Source organism: Nematolebias whitei, chromosome 9 (assembly GCF_014905685.2).
Source record: "Nematolebias whitei isolate Nwh7 chromosome 9, NemWhi1, whole genome shotgun sequence".
NCBI lineage: Eukaryota > Metazoa > Chordata > Actinopteri > Cyprinodontiformes > Rivulidae > Nematolebias > Nematolebias whitei.
The window spans coordinates 21,233,888-21,249,022 of NC_056506.1; the positions used below are offsets into that span (position 1 = coordinate 21,233,888).

General features: G+C 40.1%; 1 protein-coding gene across 1 annotated transcript in view; it reads left to right on the forward strand.

Moving 5' to 3' along the window:
- Positions 1–9,034, forward strand: part of klhl20 (kelch-like family member 20) — an 18,257-nt gene extending 9,223 nt beyond the window's left edge. The window contains exons 6-14 of the mRNA XM_037681553.1: positions 316–474; positions 667–761; positions 1,223–1,338; positions 2,071–2,254; positions 4,318–4,461; positions 5,303–5,436; positions 5,595–5,803; positions 5,910–6,016; positions 8,496–9,034. Of these exons, the coding sequence (XP_037537481.1) occupies positions 316–474; positions 667–761; positions 1,223–1,338; positions 2,071–2,254; positions 4,318–4,461; positions 5,303–5,436; positions 5,595–5,803; positions 5,910–6,016; positions 8,496–8,580 (1,233 nt within the window). The 3' untranslated portion in view covers positions 8,581–9,034. The remainder of the gene's footprint in view (positions 1–315; positions 475–666; positions 762–1,222; positions 1,339–2,070; positions 2,255–4,317; positions 4,462–5,302; positions 5,437–5,594; positions 5,804–5,909; positions 6,017–8,495) is intronic.
- Positions 9,035–15,135: the final 6,101 nt, after the last annotated feature.

Consider the following 15,135-nt stretch of genomic DNA (forward strand, 5'->3'; position numbering starts at 1 on the left):
ATCTCCTTATTTGTAATAATCTGATGCTGATGTGCTAACAGATTAATAATCTCCTTATTTGTAATAATCTGATGCTGATGTGTTTACAGATTAATAATCTCCTTATTTGTAAATCCAATACCAAAGTATAACTCAACACTTTATTCGACTTTATTCTTGTAAGTCATCCTAAAGTGTATTCCTTAGTGCACAATGAACTTCAAAACGTTTAAGTCACAATATATTTTATTTACTTTCCAGTTAGCCTGTAAGAAGAAGAGGAACTAATAAAGGAGAGTTCACTGAGTCCTGAATGCTCCTTTGTTCGTGTTGCAGGTGATGGAAAGTGAGGAGTTCATGCTGCTTCCTGCCAACCAGCTGATCGACATCATCTCTAGTGATGAGCTGAACGTGCGAAGTGAGGAGCAGGTTTTTAACGCTGTGATGGCCTGGGTCAAATACAGCATCCAGGAGCGCAGACCTCAGCTGCCTCAGGTTTGTTGGTTTGGACGTGTACAGATGTTTTCTTTTGGTCAATATATAGTTTGGAAACATAAACATTGAACGGTACATTTCTTTTTATTTTGTATTTTTTCCTTTATTATTATTTTTTGTCTTGTTAGTGTTTCTGATTAATCTGCGAGGAAATACTTGATACACTTCAACTTGAGGTTGTGTGTTCTGCAGGTCCTGCAGCATGTTCGCTTACCGCTTCTCAGCCCCAAGTTCCTGGTGGGCACTGTGGGTTCAGATCCTCTCATCAAAAGTGACGAAGAATGCAGGTGGGTGCTGTTTTCACTGGCCGCCACTAAAGGCGAAGGCGGACAGTTGTTTTTACCCATGTCTGTCTGTTTGTTACCAAAATATACCTTGAATCCAAACCAAATTTTAACGAAACTCTCAGAAAATAATAATTGGCTAAAAATGGCTAATGCTCAGTATATTTTACAAACACTGAGCCAAAACTTCATGTGGTAATAACTAAGTCGTTCGCAGCACGTAGTCTGACATCTCGTGAGATTATATGAAATGTAGCATTATTTTCAAGGTTTGACTGAAATGAGGACAACTCCATCGTTTCTCTACCTAAGATGATTTTAGTCTGAAACTCTGACATGAATTCAAATTTTTGTTCAAGAAATGTGTTTTTAATTCTTGTGAACATGGTTTTGTTTTTTTGGTCATGCGGGCTCATGAGAATGTTCTGGTGAGTAACACAATCTCTTGTTTTCTGTTGTTTCAGAGATCTGGTGGATGAGGCGAAGAATTACCTTCTGCTGCCACAAGAAAGGCCATTGATGCAGGGACCCCGAACACGACCAAGGAAGCCAATCCGATGTGGAGAGGTTCTTTTTGCAGGTCGGTATTTAAGTTTTTATATATATATATATATATATATATATATATATATATATATATATATCTACCTGGTGGAGGTGCTCGAGTGACTGACTGCTGAGATCCTGGAGCTGGCAGGAAATGTGGCTCATGATGAGATAAGATAAAAGTTTTTTGTCTTCCACTATTGTGGCATAAATTTTCCTTCGACACGCTCTACATTCATCATATACACACAAGAACCAAGAATAGAACATAATAAAAACCACATTATCACCATTAGTTACCACCATTAAGATGTGTCTATGACAACAAGAAGACCAGGATTATCTCCCGACACCTGCAGTTGGTTGTCTGCAATGATGAGGAGCTCCACAAGCTGCTGAGAAGAGTGACCATTGCTCAGGAAGGAGTTCTGCCAACATTCAGGTGGTCTGGCTGCCCAGGAGGACCGAGAGGCCCGCTAAGTCTGGGTGGACGGATCGGCATCCATGGTCAGATTCTTCAGATCCGATGTGGGATTGCTGTGGGAGATCCTGCCCACAGCAATCAGCATCTAGAACAACTCTTAATGAAACAAGGATGATGAGTTACAACAACAGTTAATTTCCCTTTGGGATTAATAAAGTGTTTTGAATTGAACTGAATATTGCTTCACAAAAAGAAGTTATTTAATTTGAGTTTAGGACCCCTTTGTTCAGAGTCCTAATTTGTATTTTGTATGACTTCATCTCGTGTCACCCTGTCCTGTAGTGGGTGGTTGGTGCAGCGGAGATGCCATTTCCAGTGTGGAGCGCTACGACCCTCAGACCAACGAGTGGCGCATGGTAGCATCGATGAGCAAACGGCGATGTGGAGTTGGTGTCAGCGTCCTGGATGACCTGCTGTATGCAGTGGGAGGTCACGACGGCTCGTCATATCTCAACTCTGTGGAAAGGTTGTTACAACAGCTCAGCATGTCTTTGAAAATGGTTCTCTTGATGGATGTGGGCAATTATCAGTATTTCAGAGTGTCTAAAAATAATAACGCTGTCACTTTGAATGCCTTCATTGATTAATTTTGTGTAATTATAACTACATTAAATGTAGTTTTTCTTTCTTTAATCAAAACATAATTTATTAGAAGTGTTCTTCAGAGTCAGAGATTCTTTATTGTCATTCGCACCTCATGTGGTGGAGCGAAATTATGTACACAGGGTCCCAGTTACATCCAGCAATAAAATGTAAAAGAAAAACAATGATAACATCTAAGATATGAACTAAGAAAAACATCAACTAAAAATACACTAAGCACTAAAAGAATAAAACATTACGTTGAACAGCAGCACCAACATCAGTCTGTGTGAGCAGATGAGCACGCATGAACACATCAACATTGAAACAGATCAGCAGCAACATGAAACAGATCAGCAGCAACATGAAACAGATCAGCAGCAACATGAAACAGATCAGCAGCAACATGATGTGATTTTTCACAGCGATTATTCTGGTTAGAGATTCATGAGTCTAACAGCCTCAGGGTAGAAGCTGTTCCTCAGTCTAGTGGTTCTACACTTAATGCTCCTCAACCTCTTTCCTGAGGGGAGCGGGGCAAAAAGTGTGTGCTGGGTGAGTGGGGTCCTTCATGATGCAGGTGGTCCTCTTTCTGCATCTGGAGGTGTAGATGTCTGTGATGGTGGGGAGGCTGACTCCGTTCTTCTGTGCAGCCTTCACCACTCTCTGCAAAGCTTTTCTTTCTGCAGCTGTGCAGCCTCCATGCCACACGTTGATGCTGGAGCACAGGATGCTCTCCACTGCACACCTGTAGAAGGAGGTGAGGACTGAGCTTCCCAAATCAGCTCAGCTGTCTGAGGAAGTAGAGTCTCTGATGAGCTTTCTTGATCAGGCTGGTGGTGTTGTTGCTCCAGCTGAGGTTGTCATTCGTGTGTACACCCAAGTACTTGTAGCTGGAGACCACTTTCACCACAGATCCTCTTATGTTCAGGGGGGTGTATGTGCCTTTGTTCCTTCTGAAGTCCACAATCATCTCCTTTGTCTTCTTCACCTTGATGTGAAGGTTATTCTCTCTGCACCAGCTCTCCAGGTGTTCCACCTCTTGCCTGTAGCTGGACTCATCATTGTTTGTGATGCATTCCACCACCGCTGCATCATCTGCAAACTTTACAATGTGACAGCCTGGATGGGTAGCTGCACAATCATACGTGAGCAGAGTAAACAGGAGGGGACTCAACACACATCCCTGAGGAGAGCCAGTGCTGAGGGCCTTTGTGGAGGAGGAGAAGTTGTGGATCCTCACTAACTGGTTTGATGACAGTTTCCTGGCCCTTAATGTCAGTAAAACTAAGGAACTTTGTTTGGGAGGTAGATGGGTAGCAGCCAGCACCAGACCTACTTTTAGGCCTTCTATTATAAAAGGGCAGGAAGTAGAGCAGTTCTAGGCAGACACTGATACTCTATACCTAAACACTGCCTAACCCTACCCTTCAACTTTTGTATTTATTATTTAACCTTTCTAATGAGCTGCAATCTTGTAATCCTGAGGTGGCAGGTCCAAGCCATGGTTGGATTAGGTAAGGCAGCTGGTGAAAACAGATTGCTAAAATGTTTACGTGCGTTCGCTCACTGTGACAACCTCTGCAGAAGGGAGCAGCTGAAAAACACAAACACCTAAAAGGAGAAGAACAGTAGCTAAGAGAACACTAGCTAAATGCTAAAAGGAGGAGAACACTAGCTAAGAGAACACTAGCTAAATGCTAAAAGGAGGAGAACACTAGCTAAGAGAACACTAGCTATAAACTAGAAGGAGGAGAACACCAGCTATAAACTAAAGTGAGAGGAACACTAGCTAAAAGGCAAAAGCAAAGTATCAAATGTCTGATAGAACCTTCAAATTAAAAAATGGTTGGGGAATAGTTCAAAATCACACAACTGCAACAACAACTCTACATGTCTGAATGTAAAGGTGATTTTTAAACGCACGCTTGTTTCTCACCCGAGCAGATACGATCCTAAGACCAACCAGTGGAGCAGCGACGTGGCCCCCACCAGCACCTGTCGAACCAGTGTGGGGGTTGCTGTTCTTGGTGGTTATCTGTACGCTGTGGGGGGACAGGATGGAGTTTCTTGTCTCAACATTGTTGAAAGGTGCCCCTTTTTTCTTACTGTCCATGTTTTACCAAACGGCACAAATGATGTTCTTTTACCTGTTACTAACTGCACTTTGTGTCCTGACGTATTCATGATTTGATCAAACTAGAACCCACTATCATCATCATCAATCTTTGTATGGCGTTGGTATCTCATCAGGCTGCCTTTGTTGAAGTCTAGTTGGCAGCTCCAAGTTGTGAAACAACAGGACAAGTTTTAGTTTCAGTGGTTGCACCCAGTGATCTGGCACCTGCATTTTGAACGACTATTCAAGGTTGATTTAACTGAATTTAATGGGATTTTCTAAAATCACAGCATGTCCTTATGTGCACAACTTACAACATTGTCTTTACTTGCACACATTATTTTGTTGTCCACCTCCTCCCACTTTCTGTCCTCCTCTTCATCATTTAATCTGCTGAAGCACACTTTTGAAATGAAGAAGTTTAGACTACTTTTTCAATGTTCAACGTTTATAATCAGTGTAGATTTTTTTAATGTCTGGACATTGACCTAGGATGTTTTGTCTGAGAAGATCAACCAAACTGAGAGGGGTTTGAGATGCCCACAATGACCATTTAGCGAAAAATGAACCGTTAAAAAAAAAAAAAAAAAAAAAAATATATATATATATATATATATATATATAACATGCTCCAAACTCGAGCAGCAATTGGGACTTGTGCAAACATTTTGAGACATTTTGGAGACTTCCTTGTGAACGCTGTTCACCAGTTAGTCATCAACAATTACACCCCGGCAGGATGTCTTTAGTTCTTTTGCTGGATGTGTTGTTTGGTGTGACTGTTTAACGTGCGACAGCCTTTCCTGTTTGTAGGTATGATCCTAAAGAGAACAAGTGGACACGTGTCGCCTCGATGAGCACCAGGCGACTTGGTGTAGCTGTCGCTGTGCTCGGAGGATTTCTTTATGCTGTTGGAGGGTCTGATGGGACTTCTCCTTTAAATACAGGTACTTGAGGTTAAAAGATACATTTTAATAAAACTAAGAAGAGTAAAAATGATGCGACTCTGTGCAAAAGCTTATTCCCAAAGTGGACACCTGGTTCACTTCTTTGTTATAGCTGTAACCTTTAAGTGCCTCGCTCTTCTTTTTCATCTTGTTCTCAGTGGAGCGCTACAACCCTCAAGAAAACCGCTGGCACACCGTGTCGCCTATGGGAACCAGGAGGAAGCACCTCGGCTGTGCGGTGTACCAGGACATGATTTACTCTGTTGGAGGGAGAGACGACACCACGGAGCTGAGCAGCGCAGAGAGATACAACCCCAGGACCAACCAGTGGTCCCCTGTCGTGGCCATGACGTCCAGGCGGAGCGGGGTGTGTGTTTGGATTGAGAAGTCACTTCTTTTAATTAAAGTTTTAATTTTATTTTGCCACGATTAATATTAAAGTGCTTACTTTAAACCATTCCCTCTGTCTGTAGGTGGGCTTGGCAGTAGTGAACGGTCAGCTGATGGCAGTAGGAGGCTTTGATGGAACAACGTATCTGAAAACTATAGAAGTTTATGATCCGGACGCCAACACGTGGAGGTAAATGTCACCACTGCATGCTCCATGTTTTTACAGAAGGCAGTGCTGTAAAATGAAAATACTAAAATATTGTTCTATAATATATAAATATGGAGTTTAAAGTGAACTTTCTGATTCAGCAGCAAAGGAGACTAGCAAGTAAAACATAGATTTGATTAAAATGATCTGATGCTGTTTTAAAAATAAACCAAAATAGACCAGAGTAAAACATTTTCTTTAATTTGTTGTCATAGAAATGTAGTTTTGAAGATTAAAATAGAATTAATTGACTGCTGAGTCATTTTGATCAACTTAAATATTGTCTATAAATTTTGACCCATGAGCACAAAAAAGTGAAAATTATCTGAAAAAAGCTGAAATTAGCAAAAAAAACAGCTGAAAATTAACTTAAAAAGCAGAAAGAAGCTGCTATTACAAGCTGGAAGAGGAGAGAGCACATTTATGCTGAAGTAGACTGAAAAAAGTTTAAATGTGTTACAAAAAAGTGGAATTAGCTGAAAAAGCTAAAATTAGCATAAAAATAGCTAAATAATAGCTGAAATATCAGAAAAAGCTGAAATTTGCAGAATTAAGCATAAAGGAGCATAACAAGCTGAAATTAGCAGAATGAAGTTAGAAGAAGCACAAAAATGTTGTAGCTAGCAGAAAGAATCTGAAAGAGCACAAAACAGCTGGGAAAAGAAAACAGCTGAAAGCAGCTGAAAAAATGTTTAAATTTACACAAGGAAGCTGAAAGAAGCTGAAGCAGAACAAAATGTGAAAGGAGCAGTAAAAGGTTGTAAACAGATGTAAAGATATGAAGGATGTAACATGAGCTCAATTCATTTTCTATGAGAACAAATGGCAGAGAAGGCTAAATATTTCAAAAAGCTAAATTCACAGCAGGATTGTCCTGAAAGAGCTGAACATTTTGATTTATGATTTGTTGAAATAGCTTGAAAACTGCGGGACAAGAATTGTGCCGAAAAACGTGCAGAAGAAAAACGGATGACAAGTGTGAATGCTTCATAAACATTCACACAATAAACTCCTGTGCATGTCAACATTTTTGTCATATATTTATAGTGAACATAAATGATGTGTAAGTAGGTGCCCATGCAACATAATGCTGCTCACATTCTTTCCTGTGCTTACAATTATAGAATACAGCGATCTGTGGTTAGAGCCAACTCTTAAAAACAAACACTGCAGAGAAAACTCACCTGAACTGCGAGATATCCGTGGAATACACTGAACTGCAACTTATAGGCCAAAAAGACATATTTATGGATTTTTCCCCATATTTATAAACCAGTTTTTAACTGACACATGACGGTTTCCATTCTGACTGAAAATAAAATAAAAAAAAAAAATAAAATAAAAATTGAGCAGTACCACTTTCAGCCACTTGATGGCAGCAGAGTAGTAGAGTATGGCATGCTGTTGTATCATGTAAAAGGTAAATGTGACTATAATGACAAATTCAAAAATGTTCAAGACAAAAACAACTGGACTTTATTTATTACACTTTATGCTTTATTTTTTTGTCTTGATCTTTTTTTAATTTGCCATGTCCTGGATGACGAAGAATCTTCACCAGCTATTAATGACACAATCGGCCTGCCATAGTCTCCCCACCTTCATTTTGCTCTCTGCTTAGAACCGTCAAACCAGCTGTACCGCCCTGGTGAAATGCAGCTAATTTGACCATTAAAGTGCATTTATTAAGCAAACGTTAGACTGAGACACACTTTTATTATAATTTCAAGCAAACAAACAATTGTTTAGGTGCTTTTCTTGTTAATTTTCGGAGAAACGAGTCATGTTCTTCCTCCCTTTTTTCTTCCTCTGCACGTTCACGGAGCAGCGAGGCAGCAAAACTATTTTTGAAATGCAGCTGATTGGACCATCAAAGTGCATTTATTAAGCAAACATTAGAACGAGACACACATTTACTATAATTTTGAGCAAACAAATAATTGTTTTTAAGTGTTATTCTTGTTAAATTCTTGTTAAAGTCCTCCCGTGCACGCTCGCACGGCTGCCATTTGGCAGCCCATCGATTTTTTTGGGGCACAACACGGGCCCACACTTCTGGGTTGTCAGCGGTGACTCATAATAGATGCGACATATACAACGAAGTGACATATTTATGGATTTACCCACTTTATTAGACAAATATGGCATGATGCGACTTATAGGGCGGAGCAACGTGTACGACGGAAAATACGGTAAATGACTGCTCTTTGCTGAAAAGCTCTTGAAACGTCACACTAACTCATTTGCATCAAAAATCCTCAGCATTTAGACCACCTGAACGGGACACATCAGTACGGGTCCGATTTATTGTACCTGTTGCTGATCCAAACGTTTATCGACTGCGTGAGGTTTCTCTGCTTGTGAATATTTCAGAATTCCAAAACCTTCAGGGTCCAAAATGCCTGCCGTAGTGGTTGAAGATGAACTGATATTTAATGTCCGTCTTGTTGTCTTTCTCCAGGTTGTATGGAGGAATGAACTACCGGCGGTTAGGTGGAGGAGTGGGCGTCATTAAAATGACTCACTGTGAATCTCATATATGGTAACACCACCTGTGACCCCTCCCTCCTGCTCACCTGCGTTCACTCCTCATCACGTTGCAGCGGATTTCTCACCACAGGAGATGAAGTGATGCCAGTGAGGACGAGAGCATTATGGGAACGGAAGGAAAGACGGAAACAGACTTACGGACTTATCGTCAACCTCCACCTAAAGGTCGTTGTTTTTTTTACCCAGGACGTCTTCACTGACTGACCAACTCACCACGAAGTGCACGGGGAGCTGAAGTTGACTCACCATTAAGCTTCCAAGTCTGAAGGGAACACCCCATGCACTCTTATTTTCATCATTCAAGCCTCGGGGTCAGCATGCGTACCAGATGGAGCGCACCACGACTGTTATTGCTGCTGGGGGGTGGGGGTTCAGAGGGTCTAAGAAGTCTGGAAACACGACTTCATTAGAAGAAGGCTGACTTTTTAACGCCATCTACCAAAACACAAACACAACGGTGCACGTTGACTGTCCGAGGTGAAGCTGAACTTTGTTTTTATGTTTGAAGTCCTCCATCACAGCTGAGGACACAGTAAGACCTGATGTCACATGTGGGTGTTCTACTTCTTGTGTTTAAAGTGTGCCTGTGCACCAGCAGAGGACAAAACCGTCCCGTCCCACAAAAGTCAATCAGATGGTGATCAGAGCTGGGATGTGTGGAAATGTTTCTGTGAATGGTTAAAGCATTGGTTTAGTACTGTTGGTGGAACTTGTGTATCAGATTAAAACGAGCCAAAATCGTCAAGTAGTGTCGCTGATTTAACGTTCGCGTCACCGTCTCGCTCCGCAGCTCAACTCGGCCGTGCTAACGTAGAGAAAGCTGCTCTGTGGAGCGAGCCGAGCCTCGTGGGCCAGCTCACTTTGTTTCTTCATCAACTCAAATTGTGTCAAAGATGGGACGTTGTGTAAAATGTGAATTAGAAACGTGTTGGTTGTGAAGCACCCCCCTCTTCTTTTAGCAAAGTGTCAAAGACAATCAAGTTCAGTATTTTGTTTTTATTTTCCAAAAAAATAATAAATTTTCTTTAAACATTTGTTCACTGTGTTCAAATGGGAGTAAAATACAAGTCTGAGAGATTTTCAAATGATCACAGTGTTTTATATTTACATTATACACAACTTTTTTTAAACTGGGTTTGTAATGAGTCAGTAATTACTCTGAAAAACTTGGGAAAATACCACATAAAATACCTGAGAGGACAAACTTGTGCTGTTTTTAGCTGTGTAAATCATACACTTTTGATGCTCTGCATTTTTCTAGCAGACCGTAGTTAAGTAAGTTCTGCCTCCAATATAAGAAAGAAAGAAAAGAAATGCAACACGTCAACAAGTTTGACAGCTGAACATGTTCAGCCACTACTTGATGATTCTTTGGTGGCAGGTTTGTTTGGTAGCTCGTTCTACAGCTGAAATATATTTGTTCCTCTTTCAGATCTGACCTTAACGCTCAACTCTAGTGAGAAAATAGGTTGTGACTGCATTTAACCTGGATGGAAAACAATATTTTTTTCTGTATATGAATAAATAAATTATGTAAAGGTCAGAAAGGTTAAATGTAGTCACACGAGCATGTTTTGAATGGCGTGCTCTGCTCTCAGACCCTCATTCTGGTTTTAAATAAAGTTGCACTTCACAATGGCTCCCCCTGCTGGAGAATAACTGCAGCGCAGCACCAAGTCATTAAAACACTTGTAGGTTTTACAACTGATCTCAGCTCAGCATGAGTTTTCATCAGATGATGAAAATGGTTTGGGTGTTTGGAAAAGTCTTTTACATTTATTTTTTTATTCTGTTTTTTATGGTCCTAGAGCAACGTGTAAATAACATTTCAGGCCTTGATGCTGTGCAGAGGTGGGTTTCTGTTTGAATTTGCTCTGCGTTTTTAACCGTTTGTGCAACAAACCCGAGGCTAAAAGTGAGTCTGATCCAGGCAGAGGAACTGAATTATATTAATGATATTCTCGTGTGCAGGAAGGACCTAACCTGAATGTATGAGTCTTTGAGATTTGGTTGGGTTTAGGTGTTTGATGTTTTTGTGTGATGGTTGGGCTTCAAGCTGCAGGGTTGTGTCTGAGGTTACCAGATGCAGGACTTCACTTAAGAAATGAATGTTTATGCTGCAGAAAGCTCACTTGAATTTTAAACCTGAACATTTATCTTGTTTTTTTTTCTTCTTTTTTTAACTTGAGAATAAAGATTTGCTCCGCAGCATGTTGTGCGTGTGGTTATGGTGCAGGCTTTGCTGACAGTTGCAAAAACAAAATGGTGTCTGATTAGCAATGTCTGCCTTTGTCTTAAAAAAAAAAAAAAAAACTAAGAAAATGTTGCTATTTTCTTTGTCGCCAAATTAAAGCAAACAAATGAACAAATATCTATGGTTTGGAGCTTAACATGCACTTCTACATTAGTCCTGGGTTATTTATTTGCTGCTTAATTAAGTTCCCACAGGCTAGTAAACCATCCTGTTGTGACTGTCTGACTAATCCTCACTTCTTTTTTCCCATTCAGATCAACACATGGAGCATTACAGCAGTCTACACATGCACTGTTTCGCAGGCGTCTCACACACCTTGATTTTGGCGTGTGCGTTTGCAGCCGTCTCAGGAGCATTACAGCTGTATATCTACACCAGAGCTCAGACTGAAAAATATCCAAGTCAAATGTTCAGGTCGAAAACTGCGCTGATAAATCCTTGAAAACATTCAGATCTCTGCGGTGGCGACAATGTGGGTATACAGCTTTTGACAATTGCTTCAATAAACTTGCTCTATTTTTGTTTTATGCTACTTTTATCTTTTAGATATTGTTCTTTTACTTGTAGCTACGGTACTTTTAGCAGTTAGCGAGCCTTATGTTGCAGTTGGCTCCTCATTTGCTATTTTAGCTTTTAGCTAACCCTCTTTTATGTTTTGCTTTTTGCAAGATTTTATACTTTAAGCTTTTGGCAATAAAAATATATTGTTTTAGCTTTTAGTTAGCCTTTAGATACTGTATATCTAAGCTAACTTTTACTGCATTTAATTTTTAGCTAGGTTTAGCTTCTTTTACCTTTTAACAGCTTAGTCACAGTCAGTTTATTTGTCATTCTGCCACATGTGGTACATGTGGTGGAATGAGATTGTGTACACAGGGTAAAATGTAAAAACAGTAATAAGATCTATATGACCTAAGAAAAACGTTAACTGAAAACACGTTAGGAACTAAGAGCAGAAATACAATATATATACATACACTGCCTGGCCCACAAAAAAGTCGCCACCTGGATTTAACTAAGCAAATAGGTACGAGCCTCCTGTTGGACGATTATCTTTCAGCTGACAAGTTATTTAACCCCAACTGGTGCAATGAGTTTCTTAAACAACCATGTCAAAGACGCATGGCGTGGTCGTGGAAAATATGTCGGTCTGTTTGAGAAGGGTCAAATCATTGGCATCATGCAGAGAAAATGTCTGTAGTATGACATATGCAGGATATATTCATACATTTTACGGGTTCTTCATTTTTCTGAACTGTGTAAATGTAGTGCATTGAATTTAACAGAAATGTAACGAGACGTTATTTATCTTTGACCCATCAAAATGAATGCGGTCATTTATTTACAGAATCAAAGATTAACATCAAACATTTACATTAATTTGGCAAAATATGAAAACAACAACATGGCTAGTTTTACAGGAAGTGAGAACAATACGGCGACTGTTTTCACTTTTCAGCAGAACAGCAGACTTCAATTCACACGGCGGTGATTGAGAAACTTTGCTTCAGACATTTCTAAAAATATCTGTAATGATTTTAGGAGAAAGGAGAGTTTAAGATGGAAAATGGAGATTTATCTTACAGAGAGATGTGTGAGGGAATTTATCTGTGGTACCAGAACAACACGCTCTTTCAGACTTCAGCTCGTCCCAACAGTACACTTTTGGTGAAGGTCGACTTTACCTTTCTGAAGATAGATCAGTTCGGCGTGAAGTCCTACTTCCAGCCACTTCCAGCGTCTCCGTTGAGAACAGCTAAAATACCTCGAGAGTCGTGCGAGGTTATCCAAACAGGAGTTATAATTCCCAAAATCCCTCTGGATCAGCTTGATTCTAATAGAAGCATCCTGGACGCCTGCGTTAGCATCCAAGAACTCTGAACTCTTTAACTCTCTTCAGAGAGTTAAACTCTGGAACTCTTCTCCAGGAAAAACTTTCAAGCTCTGGAAAAACTCTACATCTCGGCTCAACTCTACTGTTGAACTGGGAAGTCGCCACATTTAAACGGCTATACTTCCGGTTCATTTGAGAGCTTTCTGATTCGTGGATGGACCAGAACAGAGGTGTGGTTTGTGATGTAAGGTGTTATGGAAATTCAAGGATAGAGATTAAGATTGTTTAAAACAGACAGAAAGATTGTTGGAGAACTTCAGACTTCGTGGAGTCAACTCTCCTGTATCTTGCTGTAAAAGTTAAACATGACATTTCTTTTCAGTAAACTTTTTAGATGACCGAAACCTGAACTTTAACATACTTACAAACTTGCTCATTGAAGACAGAAAAATCAAGAAATGCATATTACCCTGATTTCTTCTTTGAATGAGGAATAAAAATCATTACTTACTGTTTATGTAAATAAAATGAGTAGTTCTCTTCAACCTGTAAACATTGTTTGAACTAACACAATTTGATTATCAAAACATTTGTAAAATAGTAATGATCATAGAGAATTGTCATTTCTACTTGATTAATTCAAGAAAGAAAGTCTCAGGATGGGTCAAACTGTATTTCTGGATGCAGATCAATGAAATGACAGTTTCTGTCCCACAAGGTTCTTAAGGTCAAGGGTTTTGACCTTAGGCTTAGTTTGACATCAGGTTAGGTTCACTACATGTCTAAGGAGATTGAAGAAACTACTAAAATTGAGTTAAGAACCAACATATCCAACATCCAACATATTATTAAAAACTGGAAGGATAGTGGGGACCCATCGTCTTCGAGGAAGAAATGTGGCCAGAAAAAAATCCTGAATGACCGTGATCGGTGATCACTTAAACGTTTGGTGAAATCAAATAGAAGAAAAACAACAGGAGTACTCTGGGCTGTGTTTAATAGTGAAAGTAAGAGCATTTCCACACACACAATGTGAAGGGAACTCAAGGGATTGGGACTGAACAGATGTGTAGTGTTAAATTATATTCTGATCTGAAGCAGGGAGAGGAGGAGCACTCGTCATCCATTTCAGAAGGTTTATTTTACCCACGTGTAAAGTACAAAGATCACAGCACTGGGCCATTGTAACTCTACCATGAGGTCACAAACAATGACCCCGAGTGTAAACTGGAAACCCATCTTCTTCAGAGCTCGGCCACACCTCCCAGGAGGAGTCACCCCCATCATGAATGGGAAGCCCTACTCTATCATGTGACCCAGCTCTCAACCAATAATATCTCACCGGCTTGTATTCTATAATGTGTGGGTGCGTGAATGTTGGTTGTAGGCATGTAACTAAAACTACATTTTCTATCAGAAACAGAATCAGATCATGTTTTAACACAATGTCATTCTAAATAACAAAACAGGATACATACATCTAGACATTTCATTACGTTAATATATTATCTGATAAAATTATATTTCAGTAGCCTTAAGAAAACCAATAATCAGTGAAGCTAACTGGGAAAAAAGGCTTCAATTTGCTAGGGAGCATAAAGATTGGACTCTGGAGCAATGGAAGAAGGTCATGTGGTCTGATGAGTCCAGATTTACCCTGTTCCAGAGTGATGGGCGCATCAGGGTAAGAAGAGAGGCAGGTGAAGTGATGCACCCATCATGCCTAGAGCCGAGTCATCAATGCAAGATCTTGGTGAAAAATTAATGCAACACTGGATGGAAATAGATCTTGTGACATTGCAGAAGCTTATTGAAACAATGCTACAGCGAATGCATGATGTAATCAAAGCTAAAGGCGGTCCAACGAAATATTAATGAGTGACCTTTTTTTTGGTGGCGACTTTGTTTTTGTCCAGGCAGTGTATATATTAGTTTCAGGTTTTCTCATGAAGTCAGCACTCAACATTGTGTTTTCACAGACAAGTTATTTTCTCTGCTTAACATTTTTCTCGGGCAGCACGGTGGATCAGTTCATAGAGCTGTTGCCTCTCAGTGAGAAGGTCGCTGAATCGAATCCCGGCCAGGGGTCTTTCTGGATGGAGTTTGCATGTTCTCTCCGTGCATGAGTGGGTTTTCTCCAGGTACTCCAGTTTCCTCCCACAGACCAAAAACCTGTACGTTAAACTGATTGGTAACTCTAAATTGTCCCTAGGTGTGAGTGAGAGAGTGAATGGTTGTTTGTCTCGTTTGTCTCTATGTGTCCCTGTGATGGACTGGAGACCTGTCCAGGTGTCCCCTGCCTTTCACACAGTGATAGTTGGACATGGGCACCAGCGACACAAAAAGTCATAATGGATGGTTTTAGTTTTTATAATTTAGACTATTCAGCTTCAAACACAATTCCTTTTTAAATCTATTTTTACCTCTTGTGTCAACTTCACAACAAACTTTCATCACCTACAG